At 40.7% G+C, this 27799-nt stretch overlaps 2 protein-coding genes across 3 annotated transcripts in view; both read left to right on the plus strand.

The window, feature by feature from the left end:
• Window positions 1-5353, plus strand: part of LOC139749240 (uncharacterized) — a 37040-nt gene extending 31687 nt beyond the window's left edge. For both annotated transcript variants that reach the window (XM_071662965.1, XM_071662964.1), the window contains exons 4-5: window positions 3455-3588; window positions 4848-5353. In XM_071662965.1, coding sequence (XP_071519066.1) covers window positions 3455-3588; window positions 4848-5076 — 363 coding nt within the window. In that variant the 3' untranslated portion in view covers window positions 5077-5353. The remainder of the gene's footprint in view (window positions 1-3454; window positions 3589-4847) is intronic.
• A 4457-nt stretch (window positions 5354-9810) lies between these two features.
• LOC139748959 (uncharacterized) lies at window positions 9811-25184 on the plus strand. The gene is made up of 3 exons (XM_071662309.1): window positions 9811-10023; window positions 20044-20312; window positions 23931-25184. Coding segments are annotated over exons 1-3 (924 nt in total). The 5' UTR covers window positions 9811-10022; the 3' UTR covers window positions 24585-25184.
• The last annotated feature ends 2615 nt before the right edge of the window (window positions 25185-27799 follow it).

A 27799-nucleotide genomic window follows, 5' to 3' on the forward strand; every position in this document is an offset into this window, starting at 1 on the left:
TGGAAAGAGGGGCAAGTATGAAGTCTGTTGGGGATGAGAGAGCTTGGGAAGTGAGTCAGTTGTTGTTCGCTGATGATACAGCGCTGGTGGCTGATTCATGTGAGAAACTGCAGAAGCTGGTGACTGAGTTTGGTAAAGTGTGTGGAAGAAGAAAGTTAAGAGTAAATGTGAATAAGAGCAAGGTTATTAGGTACAGTAGGGTTGAGGGTCAAGTCAATTGGGAGGTGAGTTTGAATGGAGAAAAACTGGAGGAAGTGAAGTGTTTTAGATATCTGGGAGTGGATCTGGCAGCGGATGGAACCATGGAAGCGGAAGTGGATCATAGGGTGGGGGAGGGGGCGAAAATTCTGGGGGCCTTGAAGAATGTGTGGAAGTCGAGAACATTATCTCGGAAAGCAAAAATGGGTATGTTTGAAGGAATAGTGGTTCCAACAATGTTGTATGGTTGCGAGGCGTGGGCTATGGATAGAGTTGTGCGCAGGAGGATGGATGTGCTGGAAATGAGATGTTTGAGGACAATGTGTGGTGTGAGATGGTTTGATCGAGTGAGTAACGTAAGGGTAAGAGAGATGTGTGGAAGTAAAAAGAGCGTGGTTGAGAGAGCAGAAGAGGGTGTTTTGAAGTGGTTTGGGCACATGGAGAGGATGAGTGAGGAAAGATTGACCAAGAGGATATATGTGTCGGAGGTGGAGGGAGCAAGGAGAAGAGGGAGACCAAATTGGAGGTGGAAAGATGGAGTGAAAAAGATTTTGTGTGATCGGGGCCTGAACATGCAGGAGGGTGAAAGGAGGGCAAGGAATAGAGTGAATTGGAGCGATGTGGTATACCGGGGTTGACGTGCTGTCAGTGGATTGAATCAAGGCATGTGAAGCGTCTGGGGTAAACCATGGAAAGCTGTGTAGGTATCTATATTTGCGTGTGTGGACGTATGTATATACATGTGTATGGGGGTGGGTTGGGCCATTTCTTTCGTCTGTTTCCTTGCGCTACCTCGCAAACGCGGGAGACAGCGACAAAGTATAAAAAATATATATATATATATATATATATATATATATATATATATATATATATATATATATATATATATATATATCGAATTATTTCTCTCGCCTACATGGTGGTGTCAGGACCAAACAAATACATATCAAACCGCTTACCCCAGATACTCTTATATCGACCAACCCCAAAGGAGAACTTTCAGTTGGCTGTGAGCCAACTGACGGTACGTGACCCAACCCACACCTGCTGATTCATAGACTACGATGCTAACTAATACACCGTTTGTTTGTAGTGAAATCTGTCCACCATTTCTCACACTTGATATTTAGCGAAGCTATAAAGAAGTATTTCTAAACTGATGAAGAATTTACATAAATCCTGTGCATTCAGTATCATCTACCTCAAAATTTTTTGTATGTAAACTTTAACAACGTTAGAAAATGCTCTGGATAGAATATAATCAGGTATCCTTAACTTTATACTTTACATCACAGGTTACAAGTAGAGAAGAGAGGGATGGATGAAGAAGTGACGATAACTCTTGGAAAGGGGTTGACACAGAGGACACAAAACACTGAAAAATACACGGAAAATGACAAAGATTTCTTGTGTGCTTGGAGAGAGAGAGAGAGAGAGAGAGAGAGAGAGAGAGAGAGAGAGAGAGAGAGAGAGAGAGAGAGAGAGAACGGTGGAAAAAGAGTATGAAGCGAGGATGAAGTTAGTAGTAAGAGGATAACGAGAGGAATATCACAGCAGTGAAGAACAGTCAGGACGCTTCATACGCAATCTTTTGATGTATGTACACAAGTCGGCTCAGTTAAAAAGAAAAATGTAGATAATTGTACATATACAATACACAACATAAATGTAGTACATATCGCCAACAAAATCTATATCAATAATCCTTTAGGTGTATCAAGTCCTACGTAGAATATGAAAAAAGTGCTAGATAGAAAATCCTACATCAGCGCAGTGAAATGTTTGGAAATCCTTCTGTAAAGTGCCTCAGACCTGCGTTAAATCGGTATCATATAATCCTATTTAACATGTACAGAAAAATTACATGTTGAATAAAATCATATAAACTACTACTGAAGTGCGATTTCATATATATATATATATATATATATATATATATATATATATATATATATATATATATATATATATATATATATATATATCGTGGTGTTTTATATTCGCGGAACATTATCACAACATATCAGACTTCACTAGAACTCGACATTTATATATATTTTCCCCAACCAATTACCAAGGACTCCCAGGTAGGCTGAGGCTAATAATAGCACCTTTGTGTGTCATGTGTCGGGCTTCAGGTTACATTTTGTTCCGTCGTTCCCTTCGCGCCTTTTCTAATTGTTTGTTTGGTCGGTTCTGGTCTGGAGAGCCGGGAGAAGTTACCTGAAAAGCCAGTAAGAAAAGCAGTTTATACTTGTTAACTGAAGATGTTACTGAAGTATCGTGTGTATAGATTCGTCAAGACTAATCTTGGCAGGAGCTCGGGTGTATGACAGACCGATCTCGGGTGTGCCGTTACTGGCATAGGTCGAGAGTGTGTGTGCTCGGGGTGCCATTATTGGCACAGGTTGACCAGTTGGTAACTGCAGTGTAGTGGGATCATAGGTGGATGTGTGTGTGTTGCGTAAAATGTGAAGTGCTTCACCTCGTATATATGCTATTCATCCTTGTGTAATAGTATACTTGGTTCTGCAGTAGAAAAGAGGAATTTCTTTTTCTAGACAACTGTTGTTGGTTAATCTATTGTTGATTGTTCCGACTCTGACTGTTATTATTGCTGACGACTGCCATTAATTTGATGATACACATGAATGTTAAAGAAGCAGAATATCTAGGTGTCGTGAGTAGATGTATCTGTTCATGTCCATAACTTCCTTATAGCACGTCTCGTCCACTACACCCGGGAACGGAATGAATGGGTCACATATCATCTTGACCAACAACAGAAGGTGAGGAGGTTTTTCGGTTAGTGGATGTGGCTTTTGACGTCCTTAATGACCCATGACAGTTGACAGGCCTGAAACATGTAATACATGAGTAACCAGCGTTATATATATATATATATATATATATATATATATATATATATATATATATATATATATATATATATATATTCCTATGAGTCCACGGGGAAAATGAAACACGATGTTCATTTTCCCCGTGGACTCAGGAATATCTTGATCACGCGCAAAATTGTGATCTTTTCCAACAATATATATATATATATATATATATATATATATATATATATATATATATATATATATATATATATATATATATATATATATATTCCCTATCTTCCTTCTATAACCTACCACAGAGCACTTCCTCTATCATTCCCTCCCTCCCTCCCGCTACCACAGCCTTCCCTCCCTCACTAACCTCCTCCCTCCCTCTGCCCTCACAGGGAGCAGCCAGGGAGCGTCTGCAGCAGGGTGAGGTGGTGCCCTCGGAACCCCGGCTGACCAGACACTGTGAGTCCTGTGGAGTGTCCCCTGAAGACTGCCTGAAGAAGCTGGGACTCCATACTGATGACGTCAGGTACAACCTCCCCGGCTCACTCTCTGGGGTTACCCCCATACATTGTCATTCTTTGGGATACTCATTCACGGGTATTGTATGGGCTTACACGATACATGGTCACTCTCTGGGATTACTTTATAAGGTCACTGTCTGGGGTTACCCATGCGTGATCACTCTCTGGGGTTCTCAAACATGGTTGCTCTCTGGTGTTTACCCCATACTTGGACACTGTTTGTGTTTATCTCATACATGGTCACTCTCTGGGGGCTTTACCCCGTACAATGTCACTCTAGGATCTCCACACCTGATCAATGCTCGGGGTGTGCACAGTAGGCCATTCACTTGGATCTTCAGACATTATCACGTAACTTCTCATTTAGTCCACATAAAACATTACTTCACGTCTTGATCACACTGTGAAGCCTTGAGTTACTCTAAATCATTCTGATGCATCATTTTCGTCATCCGATTACTCTTTGTGATCACTCTCTGGCGTCAAGGCATAACACCAGGTCAAACAAAGTTCGTGCAGGTCAACACCGGTCAGTGTGCAGGTCAGCACAGGTCAGTGTGCAGGTCAACACAGGTCGGTGTGCAGGTCAACATAGGTCAGTGTGCAGGTCAATACCGGTCAGTGTGCAGGTCAACACAGATCAGTGTGCAGGCCAACACAGGTCAGTGTGCAGGTCAACACAGGTCAGTGTGCAGGTCAGCACAGGTCAGTGTGCAGGCCAACACAGGTCAATGTGCAGGTCAACACAGGTCAGTGTGCAGGTCAACACCCGTCAGTATGTAGGTCAACACAGGTCAGTGTACAGGTCAATACCGGTCAGTGTGCAGGTCAACACAGATCAGTGTACAGGTCAACACAGGTCAGTGTGCAGGTCAACACAGGTCAGTGTACAGGTCAACACAGGTCAGTGTGCAGGTCAACACAGGTCAGTGTACAGGTCAGTTGTTATCGTCATCTTGGCAAAAACGTTTGATGTGTCTCCGTCCATAACGCGTCAGACGAGCAGGACCTTCCTGTAACACTGTTGCTTCCTCCTCCAGGATGTTCTGAAGGAGGAGGAGAGACAGTTGTTGCTCCTGTGTCTCAGGTCGTCAGAAAGAAAGAGATAAATTTAAGATATTCGTCAGTATGGGTCATACTTTCTAACGTTTCTGTCATTCACTGTCGGAGATGTTAATGTACTTAGAATAGTGACGGGTTTTGAGAAGGGAACTGAAAACGTTTAAGATTTGAGCAACGTTTAAAGAGTTTTGTTTTACCTCAGGTCGGTGACTCCTTCCCCGAAGAGCGAACGTCTCCTGCAGTTCTTCCAGAACATCCAGACGAGGCCGCCTCGCCCACACCGCTCCCAGACGCCATACGTCTCAGACCCAGAACTGGACCAGTTGCATCAGTCGGCCAGCAGACCCCACCACAGCCGCAGTCTTACAAGTTCTCCCACTCAGGCTGACCATGATGATGGAAAACCCCACCAGGGCCTCTCCACTGTCTGAAACCCTCCAGAACCTCACCAGCGTCTGATCCCCTCCAGGGCTTCATTAACTTATAAACCCCTCCAGGACCTCTCTAATGTCTAAGCGCCTCCAGGGCCTCTCCACCAGTCCTGCTACAGCTCAAAGCTTAACAAGAGTCCCCCCTGATCTTCAAGACTCATTCACTGTAGTCTTGACGCAACACTGTGCTACCTGAAGCGTTTAAACAAGTAACCAATCCCCCTCAACCTAGTGCACGGCTGTGTTGTGGGAACAGAATTGACGATACTTTCTGTCTCTCCTTAGAATCCCTAGCCACTTTATCACTCCCTTGTTACCAGTGTTCAAATAGTTGTTAACTTGAACTCAGACATTACGCTTTAAGCAAATGCTAGGAGTGCGACTGCTTAGTGTTTATAACGTTACCCAAAGACACTGTAGGATGATCGACAATCCTTTCCTTCATGTTTGGCAACATAACACCTTCACTGAGGCATCGCTGCTCTGGTTTCGCTCATTACTTCTTAAGTGAAAATATATTGGAAAAAGTTGGCTATACAGCTGTGCTCTTGACAAATGGTTCCACAAATCATAAATTACGTTAAGACAACAGATGGAGGGCAAGCCCCTCGCTCAATTTGATTGTGTATGTTGCACTACCTGCTTCTCATATTTCGTTTTCGTATGGGATGTGATGCATTAAATGGTCTACGAGATACGTCATCCTGTCTGCCTGTAAAGCTGTAGATGTGATGAAATGAATGTGTTCTTTTCATTTACGAGTAAGAAACAAAATTAGAATTTCTAATTGCTTAAATTTGATATATATATATTCGTTATCTGGTAACAATTTATTCAAAAATTCTTTTCTCATTTGCATATGAATATTGCCGTGTGAGTATTTTTGGTGACGTTTAATCTAGCATTTTCAGTCAATGAGATCTTTTATATATTTAATGAAATACTATTTTCCATATTCTAATGGCAATGAATATTTGAATACTGGGAGTAAATGAATCCAGTTCTAGAAATGTACTATTTCAGTTAATACAATAAAAGTACAATGTAAGACTGGTTTCTTAGTTAATCAGTACCGCGTGTTTATATATATATATATATATATATATATATATATATATATATATATATATATATATATATATATATATATATATATCCCTGGGGATAGGGGAGAAAGAATACTTCCCACGTATTCCCTGCGTTTCGTAGAAGGCGACTAAAAGGGAAGGGAGCGGGGGGTTGGATATCCTCCCCTCTCGTTTTTTTTTTTTTATTATTATTATTATTTTCCAAAAGAAGGAACAGAAAAGGGGTCCAGGTGAGGATTTTTCCTCAAAGGCCCAGCCCTCTGTTCCCTAATGCGGGAAATGGCGAATAGTATGAATATATATATATATATATATATATATATATATATATATATATATATATATATATATATATATATATATATATATATATGAGCTTGCCTGTTACCTGTATATCTTTTTCCTTGCGCTTTTTCCCGATTTTCTCTTGCTATATCAGTTCTTATATTCAGCAACTTTACTTAATCTTGAAAAGAAACAAAGTGAAAAATAATTTTGTGATAGTGGCGTCTCCGTTAAGTGAACAGTCCACTTGCTTTATTCTATTTGATCCTTCTATTTGATCTTTCTTTACTATTCTATTTGATCCTTCTATTTGATCTTTCCTTTCCATTCATTCTAATCTCGGCTTAACAACACACACATGAGGGCCAGACACATAGTCAATAATGGAAAAGAATTTTTCATGTGCATGTTAAAGAGGATGTTGCCAGGTTTATTTACACGGAGTTTTATCCCAATGTCAAGGCCTCCTTTGGCAAGGATTCCGGGTGATCGACTGTGTTGCCCAACTGATTAATGTATAACTTGCCTGTATCTATCTATAACGCACAAAGGGATATGAAATACCAGGATCTGTGTAAGTTTTCATGGATACTTTCACGTTTATAAGCTATTGCTTATGCAAATGAATATGTGAAATTGGAAGTAAAAAATTCATACTGACATAACAAACAACTAACGCTGGCTGCGTCTGTTCACCAAGTCTGCCTCTGTAAGCTTCCCCAACCCCGCCTGCATTAGCCTGGCTGGGGTTCACGTGGAGGGACGTCTCAACCGTTACAACTTCGGTTTTATTTTCAAACTTTATATTCGCGTCATGAGATATCATGAGACAGTCTATAGGAAGGTCTAGCTAAAATTTGTATCTTTAACCGTTCAATAAAAGATATCTCGACAACCTGTTGTATCTTTAGGAACTATAGATGAATTCTGGTCACAAATGGTAGAGTCAGTAACCATTTGTTTGATGGAGTCGTCAGTCCTGCCCCGATGTCTGGCACCTTTGACGTGAACTGTGTTGTGTTCGTAGGTTTACTGATGAAGTCTACATTGTGATATTCCAAGTTGTTTGAAGATAGCCCAGAAAGTTTGTATGAATATATACCATTATACCTACACGGAATCAATATGTGAGGAGGATCATGAAAAGGACAGACCATCATGTGCCCATGGTTTAGGTCTTACTGCTGTGCGTTTGCTGTTCTGTTATATGCTCTTGTTTAAAGTAAGCAACATCATGTCCTAATATGAAATAGTTATAACTCTAAATGATATATAGTTACACAGCTGAAGCAGGAATTTGAGTTGAGACAAACAACTGTCCTAACGAAATGATAATACAGCGTTGCAAATGATACGTAATGTATGAAGTAGATTTGATACATCAGATTATGAATTACGTCATCCCGATTAGCTCCGTCTCTTTGAGGAGAGAAATCACTTTATCAATTAAGTCTGGGTTAAAATCATCAAAGCAGCGGCATCGGTAATAACAATTAGGGAGGATGAAAGTGGATATATATACAAATAGAAGCTAATTAAAATCGTGGAAGAATATAGACTGGTATAATTGACAGGCATGAGCCACAGCGAGAAAATGAATCAAAAGGAATATAGATTCAAACGAGAGAGACGCACCCTGCCATCGTCAGTCGACCAAAACAAAACATCTCACGGAAATTTTTGCCTCGTTCTTCCATTTTCGCTATAATGCCGTCACCCTAGCAACCCTTTCGGGGAGCAGGAGAGGAGGAACAGACGAGGCGAGATACGAAAGGAAAACTGGAGGAGCCATGGTGATGGGTGTTGCCAGGTGAGGCAATGAAGGGACGGTGGTGATGAGAGCAAGATGTCTAGAGAGATGTGACAACTGGTGAGAAAGGTAACATAATGAATCCAAGAGTGAAATACTGTGGAGTAAACATGAGGGTAAAGTAAGTGGCTGAAGGATGTGTAGGTTCGAAGAAAGTGAGGGAAAGTACGCTAAATATAAAGACTCTGTGACCGTACTCGCTTGGACACAAAGAATTACACACATACTTAGACCAATGAATATTATGTACACATACCTGTACTGAACATATATACACAAGCGCCCATCTACAAAGCTAAGCTAACTAGACACTTCGCTCATAGCTATATCGTGTTGTGTTACATACGTGAGGATCATGAAAACTTCGCTGTCCATCACCCTGGGAGTAAAATAGAAAGTGTAGTGTAAGAAAGTCTTGAACAAGATAAGCTATCGACAGATGATTTAAAATGAACCGATAATATGTTCAACTGCATCTTGAACTCTGCGAACTTATACATTACACACGAAACACTCATCTGCCAAATAGAGCCTAATACACAGTCACACATGGTGATGTGCCAGTAATGGCACCCCGAGAACACACATCTGACCTGTGCCGGCAATGGCACACCCAAGAACGGGCTGTCATCGACAAGAACTTGTGCCAAGTTTGGACCTGATGAATCTTTACAGACACGCACACTGATAAGCAATTACGTTACGACCTCATCTTTGTCTCTGTAGTGTTGGAGTTGAGTAGCCTAATGGTAAGATGAAGAACATATATCATCCCTAAATCTCTGCCATCCACAAGGGTTTTACATGAAGAGATTATTTCATGTTAATGGTTCATCAACACCAAAAGCAATACTTGTCCTAAGCTGATACCTTACTTGGCTCAATCATGTTTTTTTTTCACAAATTCCAATGAAATGGAATTTGATATTCACAATTGCACTTTTTTTTTTCGTCTTTCGTAACATTCTTTTTAGGTTATCCTTTACCTCGTGAGGACTGTGTCTTTGTTTGTTTGAGCTCTTCTCAGTAACTCACCCAACGCTTAGTTCAGTTGATTTATTTTCTAAGTATCTCTTGTCTTACGAGGGCTTGCATCACCTACTCCCGACCAGGATATAACCCAACCTTGAGCAAACAAACATAAAACTACAAATCGCTCAAAAGAGAATAATCAAAAAATTTCCTCGATATTGATCAACGACAAATATTACAATACATGCACAACGAGACCAAAATACTTTCAATTCAATCCCTGATCGAAACAGTCATGAGTAACGAGTCGAACTGTGGTTGGCCTGTGAGCACAGCTCGGGACAACCAGGCAACCGTGGGAGGAAGAAGTCGAGCTCTTATTGGTTGTTGCTCGGGGGACCTCGTCCAGGCGAGTTGTTTGTATAGGCCATCCAGGGAGGCTAGAGACCCAGTCACCCTCCACCACCTCTTCCTACCTACACACATATGCTCCCCTCACGCGCCTTACCAAGACACACTACCCCACCCTGCCGATGAGCCCCCCCCCCACTCCTCCTCCTCCTTACCACGCTCGCTCACCTCCCCTCCTCCTCATTGCCTCCTTGGACGGCCACCGAGAAGGCCGTGCCTAACCTAAAGCAGGAGGAGGAGGAGGAGGAACGACGCCTGCGGGGGTAGGAGAGGGGCGGTGTTGGGTCGACCATATATGATCCAGCAGTGATTCTTGGACCTTCCCAACGGAAGGCAGGCAGGCGTTGGTGTGCGAAGATCAACGTGAACTGCTGAGAAAGAGTGAGTGAGGGCTGATATCGTTTGTGTTGGCATCTGCAAGAATTGTCAGTGCAAGATTTTGTAGGAGTGCGTTACAGTGTATATATATATATATATATATATATATATATATATATATATATATATATATATAATGATGAGTGTTTCCCCAAGGCTGATTCCTCTAATTACCAACTCTAGAATTTGTTTTAAGTGGTCATTAGGTGTTGTTTTCAATGTGATAACGTAAAATACGAGAATATGCAAATAATCTCTGATTCAAATGTCATCATTTCTAAAGTGTATGGTAACGACTGAAGCTCACGTTTCTGTAACACTGTTGTGTGGTATAACGTTGACTTTGCCAGTATGTTTGATTATTTCTTAGTTGACTTGGAGTAAATTGATTCCTCAGCTTGTCGATATTTTGGTGGTTTGTTAAGTGCTCCCTGTGCTGACTTCGAAGACTGTTTGCTAATGTGTTAAACAATACCTGTTGTGTTCCTTGTAACATTGTGACAAAGTGTTGATCTTCGCACTTTGACACGTTAAGCGATATCCACTATGATTTTGATACTAGACTCCGTTAAGTGATACACTTATCAACTTTGAGGAAAGATTTAGTGCGTCAAGTAATAGCTATATCAACTGGCAAGGTTTTGACAATGGTGATATCTGCAGTGACTTAGACAGCAATTTAGTTGTTTTATGAAAACTCTTGAGCGGACTTAACAATAGATTGAGTTAATTGGGAATACGAGATCAACATAGAGGATGCTTGGGTAGCGGACTTAACAATAGTTTGACAGTTAATTGGGAATGCCAGATCTACATACAGGATGCTCGGATACTAAGAGTGTTCGAACAAGCGCAGTTGCTCCATTACGACTGTTTAAACATACTGGCTGTTGTGGGGGAAGGTGGCTTTCTCACTTGTAATAACAAACCTTACGTGCACGTCTTAACTGATCTTCTCTAGTCCATTTCTTTACTGTAAACCAAACGTTTTGATCGTTGCTGAGCAAAGTCATGTAGACAATATTAGCTTATGTCTAATGCTAGACTTACGAGACGATTCTATCAAAGGTGTTCAGCACCAAGAATAAGTTTAATTTGTTATCTTTGATGACCATCAACAGCTTAAGGTCATCAAACTTGAATCTGTACCACTAGGTACAACGAAGGTACTACCAGATACCTAAGATACCAACAGGTACTACCACAAAGTATGAAAATTGTCGACACAGTGATACAGTGTGTGTGTGTGTGTGTGTGTGTGTGTGTGTGTGTGTGTGTGTGTGTGATTGACATACACCGCCGTGTCATTCTAGAGACGGGCCACCCAAGGTTTGGGCCTCTTCCTTCCACGAAGAATAAGCTGTGCATTCCTCTGCCCACTTCTGACTTTCCCTGTTCATACAACTTTCTTCCCTTAGGAGTCAGGTCTGATAGCACTTGCGGAGCCCTAGTTGATTTCTTTTTTCTTTTCCTGTTTTCTTTCAGTCGAGATAGCCTTGACTGGTATGTTTTGTCCGAACCATTTGATTATATATATATATATATATATATATATATATATATATATATATATATATATATATATATTTACATTTCATACGTGATCACTGTTTCCCGCGTTAGCGGGGTAGCGTCAGGAACAGACAAAGAAAGGCCACATCCGTTCGCACTCATTCTCTAGCTGTCATGTGTAATGTCCCGAAACCACAGCTACCTATCCACAACCAGGCCCCACAGACTTCTCCATGGTTTACCCCAGATTCTTCACATGCCCCAGTTCAATCCATTAACAGCACGTCGACCCCAGTATACCACACCGTTCCAATTCGCTCTATCCCGTGCACACCTTTCTGGTAGGACTATGTGGTGTCCAATAGCAAATAAGGTTGATTGGCTATTTCGGCTTTAGGGCCTATTGACTGACTGGGTCATTCAGGAAGTTGTCAACTTATAACCAATAATCGAAAAAGAATTAACATATTCTTGAGGTGCCCAGGACAATTGTAATACCATACACTCTCACAGTGCATATGTGGCCGTTAAGCCGTATCTCATGTGATGAATGCAATCTGAGCCTTTGTTTTCAGAAGAAAATTACTGTCAACTTTAACCGTAGACAATGACATAATCCTGTTCCAACATTAATCACAAAAAGCAACGGTGATGTTTATTGTGTATGTCCATCTCTCTGGAGAATTCGTTGGTCTTCTGAAAGATGAGATTAATTGGATGTTTGTTTTTAGAGAAATCCAGGGGACACTGCAGGATTCTAGAGGTCGGCGCCGCGCCTGTGTCTGGACGTGGTCTTGTCTTGATCCCAATTAATTGTTTAAACTCGTGATCCCCCTATTTGAACTTTTCCTGGTCCCACAATTTGTTGAACCTCTTTCTAACACGCTGCACTCGGAAATCTAGAAAGATAAAGATAACAAGGAGAGAGATGGTTGTGGCTAATGGTTGGTTGGTTGTGTTCGGTTTCTGGCCAGTGTCCTGCCAGGGTGATTAAAGCCAAAAGTGTCATTTTGTAACAAGAAGCTGAAAGTCTATGATAACCTCTGCAGTATGGATCTTAAATAGACATTCCAAGAAAAGCGTCAGGACATTTTGGATGAGAGAAGTCAGAGTCCATTAGAGATTTAGAATGATTAATCAGAAGTGGATTAACACAGAGAACTCTGTTGTCATCAAAGCTAGAGGCCTGGCAGCGTTTGAAGTGAGCATTCCAGAGTGGGAGCTAAGTACTGAGAGTCCTGAACCAGGTTACGTCGGGAGAATGAGGTGATAATGATGGAGATGTGTTTTGCGAATGTGGGGTTTGTGAACTGTACTCTCTGCCGCTGATTTTCGCTTCTTGCATCAGGGAAAAGATTGGTCACCTTAACCCTAACCCAGAATCTCTAACGTACATCATGCAGATATCTGGGCTTTAGGTTAATCGATCAACTGCCAAGGTCATTAACCATGTCAACGTCAAGTTATAGTCACCGATCGAGAAATCTTCAACACCCTCAGGAGTTAAGTAATATAATATGAAGACCATAGTTAGACCTTGTTGGGTGGTTGATTGGGTCTACGGCATATCAGCTATCAGGCTCATTAATCAAAACGTCATCGTCGTTATACCCATTAATAAGAGATTCTTTAACTCTTTCATCAGGTGTTCAAGATTTCTATAAACTCACATTCAGTCTTCCTGCATACATGGCCTATGAGTCAAAACTCTTCTTGATATGTAGTTTATAGGAATACGACAAAGACTTAATGGGTTAGATCTTTAAAAAGGAATCTGTGAGGAGACGAATTTCTTCGGAGTGCGTGTGGACGGTACCTCTGTCAGGTAACTTTGCCCAGATCTAGTCGACTGAAAGGATAAAAATATTTTTAAACAAGTTCGAACCCTCTTAATCAGCAGAGATAAGCATAGTGACTCAGAAAATACGAGACTATATTTCTGGGTTTTTTCTTTATGTCGTAGAAAGCGTGTTGGAAATTAAACGCGTGAGAACATTACGTGGTGTGAGGCAGTATGATCACGTACGGGACAATGATGTGAAAGACGTGTGGAAGTAAGGACAGTATCACTGAGAAAGTCGACCAAGGTGTGGTGATATGGAACGGGCAACTGGAATGGATAAATGGATGAGCAATGAAAGACTGACAATGAGAATATCTGTGTCAGAAGTGAAGGGAACATGGGGGAAGGGGGAGATCGAAGAGGTGAAAAAATGAAGTGAAAGAAGCTTTGGGGGGTCGGGGTCTAAACATTGATAAGGACAAAAGGTATGCATTAGATAGAATGAATGGGATTGATGCGGTTTTGATGTTGATGTTACAGTATATTTGATCATTTCGGTCAGTGTGTGAACGATAAGGAAAACAGTGAACGGTAAAGGTCTGCAAATCATTTTTCAAATTACATAAAACCTCAAGTAAACCTCGGCTGCTAATGAAGGTTAGGAGAGTTCTGCAATGGTTCTGTTGATTTTTGACAAGTGCCTCAACTACTTTTCGTTAAACCCGCAATTTTCCTGATTTCATTGCCCTCACCACAATCGTCTTATCAGATATTACAGAACAAAGTAGAATACTTCCAGTCACACTTCGCCACTCTTACTCTGTTGTTTGATTAACACTACCGTTGTAGAACCAAATCATTCAATATCCAAAACTATTACAACCGCATAGCTAGAATATCTCTTTATACTTTATTTCTGTATGTGTGTGTGTGTGTGTGTGTGTGTGTGTGTGTGTGTGTGTGTGTGTGTTATGAGAATATTTCTATTTTATCATCACTAAAAGGGATCATCATTGAATAAGGCCTTTGAGTTGTTTCCATTTTCTCTCAGCGTTTCCAAGCGTATTCTCCTGATCATCCGTGTTCGACCCACGCCTCTCTCTCTCCGGTGGGATATTATGGATCCTATGCAAATTGCTCTTGCGTCATCATCTTCCCTCGGGCGTCAATATCAGTGCTCGACGTTCCTAACTACTTTCAAGTTCCCAGAACGCGAGGCTCTTCATGTGCACTTCAACACGAACACGAAACTGTCGTTTATAGTCTAAACAACACATGAAACCTTTTCATGGAACAAAGGCTTGTATGTAACTTGTATGAGAAGCAACATATATTAATGCGAAATACTAGTTCGTGTGAAGGTAATGGTAACTAACTGTTCAAGAAAATTGTTTGGTTTTAACGTAAACCATTTTGATTGGAGAGCAACACTAGAAGCCTCTTGTTTACACTGACAAATGTATTTTCTTTTCAAAGAATGAGCTTGTCTGTGCACCATTAGGTTGTACCAGTCGACGTAGGGGAGCGTGGGACTGAACGAAGCAGAAGGAAATCATGGACCAGAAAGATTAAACGAGAAATGTCTGCACCGTATAATATTATGTTTTTCTAGTCCAGCTTACAAGTATTCTGTTGATCACAAATGACCATAGCTCGCTCTTCATATATATATATATATATATATATATATATATATATATATATATATATATATATATATATATATATATATATATATATCTTTCTTTCAAACTATTCGCCATTTCCCGCATTAGCGAGGTAGCGTTAAGAACAGAGAACTGGGCCTTTAAGGGAATATCCTCACCTGGCCCCCTTCTCTATTCCTTCTTTTGGAAAATTAAAAAAAAATAATGAGAGGGGAGGATTTCCAGCCCCCCACTCCCTCCCCTTTTAGTCGCCTTCTACGACACGCAGGGAATACGTGGGAAGTATTCTTTCTCCCCTATCCCCAGGGATAAATATATATATATATTCATTTATTTATTATACTTTGTCGCGGTCTCCCGCGTCAACGAGGTAGCGCAAGGAAACACGAAAGAATGGACCAACCCACCCACATACACATGTATATACATACGCGCCCACACACGCACATATACATACCTATACATTTCAACGAATACATACATATACATACACAGACATATACATATATACAAACGCATATATTCATACTTGCTGCCTTCATCCACCTCGTCGCCTCCCCGCCACACATGAAATAGCACACCCTTCCCGCCGCGCGCGCGCGAGGAATCGCTAGGAAAAGACAACAAAGGCCACATTCGTTCACACTAGCTGTCATGTGTAATGCACCGAAACCACAGCTCCCTTTCCACATCCAGGCGCCACAAAACTTTCCATGGTTTACCCCAGACGCTTCACATGCCCTCGTTCAATCCATTGCCAGCACGTCGACCCTGGTATACCACATTGTTCCAATTCACTCTATTCCTTGCAGTTATTTGTATGTACAATAGTTTGAATACGCAATACGTTATGTTCCTGCGTCTGTTTATATGTTGCCTCGTCACAGTGGATTGTCTCGAGACCTTTTGTCGTCGTGCTGAAAAATCTCCAGTCATTGGAAGTAGAGGCTCAGTCATCTATGAAAGGTGTTATCACAAAACACCGAACGTGCTGTGTCGACCTCTCTTATTCAAGAGCTGAGGCAATCAAACTATACATCACATAAGATTATATCTGGAAGCATCTGAGTCGCCATAACGAAAACATAGCCAAACAAAAGAAGGATATCGATGTTTCCAAACAGAATTTTTTTGTGTGTTGTGAAGACAATGGTAAACTGACATACTGAAGCAAGGTACTAAAGGCATTAGATGACCATTTCGCAAAAGTTCGATGTCGTTAGGAAAATGCATTGGGATCGCTGGTCGTCAGGAATTGGTTCAGCAATCTTCAGGTATGATGTGAAAACAGCAGTGGGATGTAGTGGTCTGATGACGTTCACAGGAATTCTATTGAGCAAAATGGCAGAGGAAACTCGTATGAAGGATGTCAGTGGCGGAAGATGCAGCCCCAAGTACTACGCTTTCCAGAGACGTCTGAATGTGTGTAGAGAGATCCACACAAATAGAAAAAAATCTCTAGAATCATTTTGCTATTTCCTGCGTTATCTGCACCGCATTATATTATTAAGAAAGGGAAAAACGACCAGATTTACACTTCTAAATCGAGCTAGAAAGCTTTATTTTTTTGTAACCGTACACAAAATGCTCACAATGTGTTTTTTCCTTCATGGTGACCTTACATCGTCAGGTGACTCATTAGCGGCAGGATGTGATACCTTACCTCTCTGTGCGAGGGGCGCGGGAGCGAGGGAAGGAGGGAGGGAGCCCACAAGGGGTGCCGACCACGTCAAGAGGAAAATATGAAGGTGAAGTGTGAAGTTGCAAGGCTGGTGTGACAGAATATACTGACGGCTGATGTATCTGTGACTTTGGAGTGTCTAAGTGTGTGTCCTCCAACCCTCACAAAGGGTAAGATCTCGTCGTTCGGTAATCATATGCATACTCTCTCTCTCTCTCTCTCTCTCTCTCTCTCTCTCTCTCTCTCTCTCTCTCTCTCTCTCTCTCTCTCTCTCTCTCTCTTGTGCCTGTACCCCACATTTCCATCTACCAGTCGGACTCGTTTTCCACGTAGCGTCGTCATACGAACCTCATTTTTCTATTTTTCAAATGATTCGAAATAATTTTCCCGGTCTTGTATGGCCGAGGAGAAGGGAGGGAGGACATGTTGACGAACAAGTCTTCATAAGTCTTCATAGTGTGTCCCTCGAGAAGATATGAAGGCCCTGGAGGGTCATGTGGTTGTTGACGTGTGGCTGCTGCTCACGACGCCCACCTGTGGTGAACAGACACGCGCCACAACCTCCCCCAGGGTAAAATGATGATGTAACGGCTAATTTGGCCAGGTACTGAACGGCCATGTTTGTGAACATTGGTGTGACTTTTTGATAATGCTTCTGCTGCTGCTGTCATTTACCACTGCTGCTGCTATGACTAATACTACTTTACTACTACCACTACTACTAATGCTGCTACTACCACTACTAGTACTACTACTACCACCACCACTACTAACTCTGGCAGTAGCAGTAGAACTAATAGTATCATTACTACAATCCTGACAGTGCCGCTCCCACCACTACTATAGCTGCATTACATCGGCATTCCACCACTAAAATAGCTGTCATTACATCTTCTACCACTACTGTCTTTTGTATATACACCCGTGACCATTGCTAACGCTTCTCCCACTGCTACTACCGCTATTGGGCTGTCAGGACAATAGACACAAGACAGCGTGGCTGTAAGCATTTAGAGTCATTGAATCGTTACTCACATCTCTACGACATCTTTGGCTGTATATCTACAAGTAAGATTCAAGTGATATACTTCATATTGATATATGTAGGTTCTACATGAAGCAGACAAAAACATCCCCAAACATGGTCATCTTGCATGAACGGTGAAGCTTGTGTAAGAAAAAACGAATGCAGGAGGATTAACCTGACCGCCTCGGGTGTTCGTTAATCTGACTCTCAATGGGGGAGAAGTTCTAGGTAGAAGAAAAGACAAAAGAAGGAAAAAGGTTAGTTATGCGAAGGAAGAAAGATTTATTGAAGTTAATCCTCATGTGTGCTTTCCCTTATACTACCACATTACCACCACATACTCCCAGAATAGTCAGCAAATACAAGTTCATGATAACTTCACCTGAGGAGTTAGGAATATGAAGCAGAAAAGGAAGACAAAAGTGAGGGCGATGGGAGCTGTAACTGAAGACTTCAAAACATTTGGTGGCACCGAGGTTTATGTGTAACCAAGGGTCCCAGGGACTTGTCGCCTCCTGTTCGAACAGAAAGAGGAAAGATTTATCTCTGGAGGAATGTGAATAGGCACGTCATGGGTTTATAAACCTCGTTTCGTTAGGGAGTGTGGCCTGTGGTCTTGGAATGATCAGCATTATAGTCTGATGACGAGTGTGTCTGTGTTCAACTTTGAGAGGATGAAGCTTCATGTTTCAAGCCGGACTTGCCGGTTATTGGCTAATATTAGAAGTTGATCGTGTTATCAGAAGCGATTAATCTTTTCTTTCATTACTCTTTGGTTAAAATTTCATAACGAAAAAGATTATTACTTGATTAAATCCCATGCCATCACTGAGGATTTTCAGAAAACGAACACGATTTATGTTAAGCTGAGGTAAATTATGGTTAACTACGTGAGATGGCGAAAATCATTAGTTATGTACCTTCCCCCCTCCCCGCCTCTCTCTCTCTCTCTCTCTCTCTCTCTCTCTCTCTCTCTCTCTCTCTCTCTCTCTCTCTCTCTCTCTCTCTCTCTCTCATATCAGTATAACTACAGATAATGCTATTTTCAAAACCCGTGATATAAAGCAGCGAGGAGAGCAGATATGAATTCGATATTGGGTTACGTCAATTGGATGAAAATTTCGTACCGATGTTGGGTTCGAATAATGCTGAGGTTATGAGATGCGGCTGCAATAAATCTGAGCTTGATATTAGGGCAAAGAGAAGGTGGTGTAAAGAGAGATCCTGATGATTGCCAAAAGATGATTTCAGAGAAGCAAATTGTCAGTATTGACGGGGAGGAGACCCTTATAGGAACACCTGACAATTTCTATGAATCTGTGATCATTTTCTGATAGTTTTTCTGTATTGCAAATGAGTTTTTGTAGCATAAATACCTACACGACAGTGGTGTTTGAACTTTATTCTCTTGTGACACTGCTCGTAGAACTTGAGACATGTAACCCTGCTCTTAGAACTTGTGACTTGTAATACTGCTCGCAAAGCTTTACACCCTAGTAACACTGCTGATAGAACTTCAGACTTGTGGCGCTGCTTACAGAGCTGTATACACTTGTAACAACACCCCTAGATATAGAGACTTTTGGCACTGCTCTCAGATCTTCAGACATGTAACACTGCTACTTAGAACTTAAGAGCTTCTAACACTGCTCCTAGAAGGTGAGACTTGTGATAATGCTCTTAGATAATGAGACTTGTAACATTGCTATTAGAAAAAGACTCTATGAATATTGTTCTCAGAATTTTGTACTCTTATAATACTTCTCATAGAACTTGAGACTAATGTAACATTCAGGTGTTAAGGCACTTTGCTCGAGAATGAAGATTCCTCCAGCTCGCTATATTATCACAACATGAAATCGTGACTTGTCTTCAGCTCTCAGGGATTGAAATGTTACGAAGCAAACACTCAAGCCTGATGTCTCGTGTCTGCTACTCCTACGAATTCACACTGTTTCCGACGAAACTATGTTGATATGAATAATTACTATTTCAGTTGTTAACTTGGAAGCTCATTTTGTCTGTTTCTTGATATTTGATTATTTTTTGCTGTTTTTCAAGAATATTTTCACTACATTTTAGTAATACACGTAAGATATATATATATATATATATATATATATATATATATATATATATATATATATATATATATATATTGAAAGATTTTCAAAGGGAACATTCTGAAAGGTCTGCGGTTATCGCAATTTACAATCACTTGTCGTATTAACTTGTAACATATCATCTCTGTCTCGTAATAACTAACATCATTATCATCATGGTCACTATTACCCAAGTGCACTACAATTACCTTCATCATCACTAGTGTGGTTAACTTATCCCTGGCCAACAGTGGAGGACGGTAGGTCTGGTGCCGTCAACAAGCGGCCGTCGGTGCTCGGGGCCCGAGCCTCGCGCCGCTCCCACTCTCTGCTGCCGGAGAGCGCCGCTGAGGTGCGGATGGCTCGCTACAACCTGGCGCGTCGGCGGCGAGGCTTCACTTCCGTAGTGTTGGCTGAGGTCCAGGGTCAGGCCGGACAGGACCTGGCTGGTCACGACTTGGCTGTCACCTTTGGACATGAACCACCTGCTACAACTGCAACTATTCTACCACGCAGGAGGGTCAGTAATACAGTTGTTATGAAGATACGAATTCTTTATTTATAATGAGCTGATTTTTTTATGTATTCAACCTGAGGAAGACGATATAACACATAACGAAGGTATAATATTTAAGGTAACAACATGAAGATAACAGCCATAAGCAACTTATCCATGTGCCTAATAGAAGCTTCTTTCTTCGGTGGAAACTTTTGATAACACAGGATGATAACGCTTACAGGAAGGATCTCCTGTGGGAAATAAAGGTAAAGGACAAATAGAACAGCAAGGGAGAAAATCTAAAATCATGGCACATTGAGACCGTAGGAGACATTGTGGAGGGGGTTGATGGTAAACAGATTACCTGTGGGGAGTGTAATTCATCAAAAACTATGAGGTAATCCTAGAATAGTTGACTTTTATCTATTGATTTAGCCTCACTATTTAGTCTTCTTGATAAATAAGAATATCACATGTTAATATACTAACTCTGTGCCTTCCATCCTAATGTTCTGCAAATGTATAATTTGTTCTATTGCTGCTTTCCATTAATTATACAAGGTCATGTGAATCGAGTCTTTTGACCTGGACATCAAAGCCTGTTTATAACGTGTGTCACCGCCGCCAAACAGAGAGATCAAGTTGTGTTAATTGGAACTAGCGACTAATCAGTTTTCTAATAAATCATGCAAGTCAATGGCAATAAAAGGGTAATTTCTAATCCCTGTAATTGCTATCCGGAAGTCCTGAATCTTACGATTATTGGTGTAACATTCTGGACGATAGTATCGTGATTTTATCTCGTAATACGTTGTACTTTTCTCTCTATCCAAAAGAGTATGATTAATATGAATTCTTTTTTCATTAAACAATATCATGTGAGAAGTAACAAGGAGACTTAATTATCAATAATATTTTAGCTGTTATTTGGATAGATCAACAGTTTAATAAGATTTTCTAATCATTACGTTAACATGAGTTTATCAAGAAAAATTATATGTTGATAATGTGAATTTCATGAGTAATGAAAGCAATATCATAAAACTTCACATACTGCTTTAGTTGAAAGAAAAGTACAGTTGTTTTTGTTGGTTTCATTATTTGCTGTGATTTTTTTTTCAGTCTGAACAGTGTGAATAGATAGAAATTATTTAATAATTCAGGAGAGTGTGCGTGAGTGTATGTAGGTTGTTGAAGTTAATGGTTATTAACAGTCAACGGTCACTGGGTCAGAATCTGTTCGTTGCTTCAAAAATATGATATATCAACAATGTCAAAAGCTGAAAACAACACTAGATAATTTATGCAGATAATATTTCTTTATATAACAGTATACAGACGTCATGAAAAACAATTATTGAAAGTATATAATTTCTCTTGGTCTATACATATAAGAGAGAGACCCATACTCCCGAAGAACAGATTTTCTTAAGAAAAAGCGTTTGCCAGACTTGAATGTGGTGAATATCTAACACTACAGCCTTACCAGAGAGTTACCGGGAAGCTGCATTGAGACAAAATTAAATGACAAGCTGAGAGCTATGAAATCTTTATCAACAACATATCCAAGATATTCATATATACATAATACATTTTGCTACTAGTTAGATTTATGGAATGTTCAGTAAGTTAGGAACTGAGGATTAAATTGACATTGACTTGGTGACGGATAAATATAACTAGGTCATAGCGGACTAACCCAATTTACAATCTGAAGTTTTTATTCTTTTTTTTTCCGTTACCACCTAACCATGCTGAATCAGGTAACATAATAGATCTTAATGGTCGAGGAAGACGGTACATAACTGCCAGAGACTAAACTGATAGCAAGAACGTGTTCAAACAAGAACAAAAATCAATTTCAAATATAACTTGCATGGTATTAAGTCTGGTTTAACTGCTAGTGCTGGCCATTACATCCAACTACAAACATGTTTACCTCAGACTTCGTGTTTTCGCGTCATCCATTCTTAATCCGTGTGTCTTATACAGTATTTCTAATTACCTCGACTTACCTAAAATCCTGCTGAAGGATCCGCTATTATAGGGATCCCGCACCTCTCACGCATATATACATATATACGTCAGCATATATATATATATATATATATATTGGAAAGGATCACAATTTTGCGCGTTATCAAGATATTCCTATGAGTCCACGGGGAAAATGAAACACTATAAGTTCCCAGGTGCACTTTCGTGTAATAATCACATCATCGGGGGAGACACAAGAAAGAAATATAAGAGTCAGTTGACATACAACGAAGAGACGTAGCTAGGACCCCATTTGGTAAATATGCGATTGTCCAAGACAGACCATTGCATGTTTACCAAATGGCGTTCTAGCTTCGTCTCTTTGTTGTATATCAACTGACTCTTATATTTCTCTCCTGTGTCTCCCCTGATGATGTGATTATTACACGAAAGTGCACTTGGGAACCTTTCGTGTTTCATTTTCCCCGTAGACTCTTAGGAATATATATATATATATATATATATATATTTTTTTTTTTTTTTTTTTTATACTTTGTCGCTGTCTCCCGCGTTTGCGAGGTAGCGCAAGGAAACAGACGAAAGAAATGGCCCAACCCCCCCCCCCCATACACATGTACATACACACGTCCAGACACGCAAATATACATACCTACACAGCTTTCCATGGTTTACCCCAGACGCTTCACATGCCTTGCTTCAATCCACTGACAGCACGTCAACCCCTGTATACCACATGACTCCAATTCACTCTATTTCTTGCCCTCCTTTCACCCTCCTGCATGTTCAGGCCCCGATCACACAAAATCTTTTTCACTCCATCTTTCCACCTCCAATTTGGTCTCCCTCTTCTCCTCGTTCCCTCCACCTCCGACACATATATCCTCTTGGTCAATCTCTCCTCACTCATTCTCTCCATGTGCCCAAACCATTTCAAAACACCCTCTTCTGCTCTCTCGACCACGCTCTTTTTATTTCCACACATCTCTCTTACCCTTACGTTACTTACTCGATCAAACCACCTCACACCACACATTGTCCTCAAACATCTCATTTCCAGCACATCCATCCTCCTGCGCACATCTCTATCCATAGCCCACGCCTCGCAACCATACAGCATTGTTGGAACCACTATTCCCTCAAACATACCCATTTTTGATTTCCGAGATAATGTTCTCGACTTCCACACATTTTTCAAGGCTCCCAAAATTTTCGCCCCCTCCCCCACCCTATGATCCACTTCCGCTTCCATGGTTCCATCCGCTGACAGATCCATATATATATATATATATATATATATATATATATATATATATATATATATATATATATATATATATATATATATGTGTGTATATATATATATATATATATATATATATATATATATATATATATATATATATCCTCCACTAGACGTTATGCATATAATTCATTTAGCTTCATAGACATCATTTTCTTATTCATGGTCAATATGAAATTTGAAAATGTATTGTACAAAGCTCTGTCTTTTGATTAATCACATGTTCATCTAGTGAATATTTCATACGGTGTCAGTTCACACGCAAATATCACTCTAGTTCACAGACGCTGCCTCTCCCTGCGTGTGGTGTGGCTTCTGACATTCTTCCTCCCCTATTTCAGACCTCATCTGCTCACAAGCTGTTGACCGCCAGCAACTCCTACCCGCTTACAGTTCTGGACAACCAGTGCGTTAGCTGCAGTGGTGAGCCGGAGCATTGTCTGCGAGCCCTGGGCTTGGAGGACGCATGCGCCACCTACAGCGACCCCATCTTGAACTCAACGCCCCGGCGCACCCACTCCCTCCTGCGTTACCCGCGCTCCTTCGCCATGAGCGCTTTGCGACGGCCATCAAAGACCTTGACAGCCAGGCATAAACCGAAGTTGATCGCTGAAGAAAGTAATGAAGGTGGCTGTGAGGAGGGTGACACGCTCGGTGCAGGTGCATGCACGCCTGACAATGGTGCATTCACGCCAGATAGTGATGTATACACACCCGATAGTGAAACGCATACACCTGACAGTGATGCACATACGACTTCTTGCGAAAAAGAGGACCAAGGACACGAAACTCTGGTAAAACTTGGATTTAAGACCCCAAGAACCATTAAAAAACTTTTTGCAACACGGTCAGTACCAACAGATGAGACTGAGGACTTCAAGAACTCAGCAGGAACGCCAAAGGCCGCTGAAGACAGGATGACAGAGACAAGAAATATGGATGATGAGAGCAATATTGAGAAAATTGTGACACCCATGCGGCGTATGAGCATCTAATTTCCATTTCTACTCAGTATAGCGATAAAGGACCACCTCTGTTAGATAGTGACGTTATCGTAAAATCTATCACAGCGTTTTTCATTGGTCGCGAAGTAAAAGGAACTAACCATTGCATCCAGTGAGGCAGGAATGGAAACAATGCAGCGCTCTGCATGCTGGCTCCATACCCGAGAATCCGTCCTGACCAAACCTCCTGTCACACGCCCTACCTTCTCCCATCACAATACAATAATGATCAACTTGCAAAAAGCCCAGAACTGAGTGGTTGTCCTCTTGGACTGTCCTCCCAGGATTATTGCTCTGACAAACAGAAGAATGGACCACTATCTGGTAACACTTGTGCATGTGCATCTGATTCTCCGAAGCTTCGTCAAAGTTAAACTTTGAGTGTCACTGAATGTGTTGTCAGCCCCACTATGGCTCGTAACCTAGATCTTGATGAAAAAATTTCGGTCCAAGAAGTTGTCGTTTTTCTTACAGTAAGAGATCTATTGCTTCTACTGTCACTTAGAATTAAGTATCGTAAAAAATCAATCTTATTTTGTACCTTCGTGATACAGATTATTATCAAAGAGCTAATAAAGAAGACAATATGTTTCTGCATTGTGTAATAACTAATTTCAGGCATGTTTGTTGCTTCTGTTTGTGAAGAAATGGGGTTAGGGGAGAAAGAATACTTCCCACGTATTCCCTACGTGTCGTAGAAGGCGACTAAAAGGGGAGGGAGCGGGTGGCTGGAAATCCTCCCCTCTCGTTTTTTTTTTTTTTTTTTCTAATTTTCCAAAAGAAGGAACAGAGAAGGGGGCCAGGTGAGGATATTCCCTCTAAGGCCCAGTCCTCTGTTCTTAACGCTACCTCGCTAATGCGGGAAATGGCGAATAGTATGAAAAAAAAAAAAAATATATATATATATATATATATATATATATATATATATATATATATATATATATATATATATATATATTGTCATACTTAGCTTTGTGTTTCTTGTACCCTGATATCGTAGACAACCTTATAGGGACATAGATTCAGTTATATATAAATGAATAAGTTTATGGTGGCGACCCAATACAGGGTCAGGTGATCCATACCTCCAAGCTTCATCAATGACGTGAAAATTCCAGACTTCACTTATGAAATAACTTGGGAGACAAAACCCCAAACACTTCTAACATGTGTCTGAGAATATCCATGTCAGTACATGTAAGTCGGGCTGTTTGTTTAAGAAAGTCTAATATATGCTAGTATTCATGTGTGTGTGTGTGTGTGTGTGTGTGTGTGTACACCCATACGAGTTGGAGAGGCCGGGCTTAACCCCAGCCGTTGCCATGACAACACGAGTCATATGGCTCACGCGTTGGCAACACCTTGCACCACCTACCCAGATCCTAGCTACACTGTTTTGTACTTCATATATCTTGTTCTTCATGCAATCTCCTCTCTGAGAATTGCTCTTTTCCACTGTACATTTACTGTCTTATCTTCTGTTCCTACTGATGCCAATTAGTGTCCTGTAGGCAACATCTTATATAAATAAATAACTTGGCATTATCAGCAAATAGTTTAAAGGATCTTACAATTCACTAACCTTACTATGAAAATATTTTGCCGCACTTGAGTTTTCTAAGTGCAATAGTTTCGGCTGACAGAATTCTTAAAGGAATTCTTCGGTCAATATAATTACATGAAAAATAGTTTTAATGCGACTGCGCAGTGGAATGATATTAGTAAGTGTGTGATTCTAGGGCAGCGTTAAGAAGTATTTTGCTACAATGTATCATGACATTAAACCAACAACTGTTATTATTGGTGTGACTTACATGTTTGAGTGACAACAATGTGTAGTCTCCTTTCGAGTGGATTTGCGAAATTCCAAGAGCAAGTCCAGATTTATTTTTCACTTGTAATTGAGGTTGGAACGGATTCGATGGATAACATGGTATTTTCATGGTTTCATAAACCGTTTTCCTTTTTATCTCCCGATTTGGAGATTCATGTAAATTCACATGTAGTTAACTTCAAAAATATCATGGTCCTTGCTTTCAGATGCCAGGCTTCATTAATGAATAAAGAAACTCACAAACCAACAACAGCTGCGTGTCTGCAACTAAAATACAGCAAGGCATCTTAACCCGACTATCAACTTGCCCTCTCCAACTAAAAAAAACAGATTTCACATTCACGTCAACAGCAAAATATCACCGATCAATCAAGCTTCAATCAGGGCAGTCCGCGTCAGCTTACCAACCCTCAGACTTTTAAGTTAACGAGGAAGGTTCTACCAGTCATGCTCGCCAGACCTAATATTAATCCATTGTTTGGCATCGTATTGAAGTCTACAACCAGGTTTCATCAATCAAAAATCAAAAGTCAGGCCTCACCAAAAAATACCTATTAAGCTTAATTACCCAATAAAGCAACACTTATACAGGTTCTCAACAGTTCGGCTTCATAATCAGATTAATGGCAAGATAACCAGGTAACCACATTCGCCACATTAATCTATGAGTTTATGATCTCTTCCACAATCACAAAGTCTCGAAAGGACTAGCTGGTGTTTCTGGTTGAACTACCTTTGTATATGAATGAACTTCAACGTTACGCGATAGGCAGACATCGCTGACCAAACGAATAACTGATGAATGCTATCAGAAGCAAGCTTCCATCAACTGATTAACTCAGCTTCACCGAGATATCCACAATATCGCATCGTTGGTGATACAACAGCCTCACTTTATTATGAAATCGTCCCATATGCTACACCAACCAATCATCATCCGTAGTATGCCCATTGTATGAGGAGTCCCGCTTCGTCAGCCAACCATGGGAGGCTACTTGCAATCCTATTTAATTGCGGATTGAGTTTGGTGCTGAAGTGGATGATTGCCACTCGCTCCACCGGCGTAATCATTAGAAATTAATTTAAGGTGTAGTGAACCATTCCAGATTCTGGTATGAATACGACCAGATGAGGGCACATTTCTAAGAACTTGACAGGAACTTGTAATTTAGTGGATCTATGTGTGGTAATTTGCACTGAACTTCCATGTCTTCATGTGACAATAAAAGCAGTTAGAAGAAAAATGTATATAATAGAATGAGAGACAAACACAAAGTATCACCCAATCACTGGTTGTTGTAGCTGAGATCGATAGCGTTATTGTTTCATACCGATAAACCCTTGGTCCTCTAGAGTTAATGTATGTGCT

Source organism: Panulirus ornatus, chromosome 6 (assembly GCF_036320965.1).
Source record: "Panulirus ornatus isolate Po-2019 chromosome 6, ASM3632096v1, whole genome shotgun sequence".
Classification (NCBI taxonomy): Eukaryota; Metazoa; Arthropoda; class Malacostraca; order Decapoda; family Palinuridae; genus Panulirus; species Panulirus ornatus.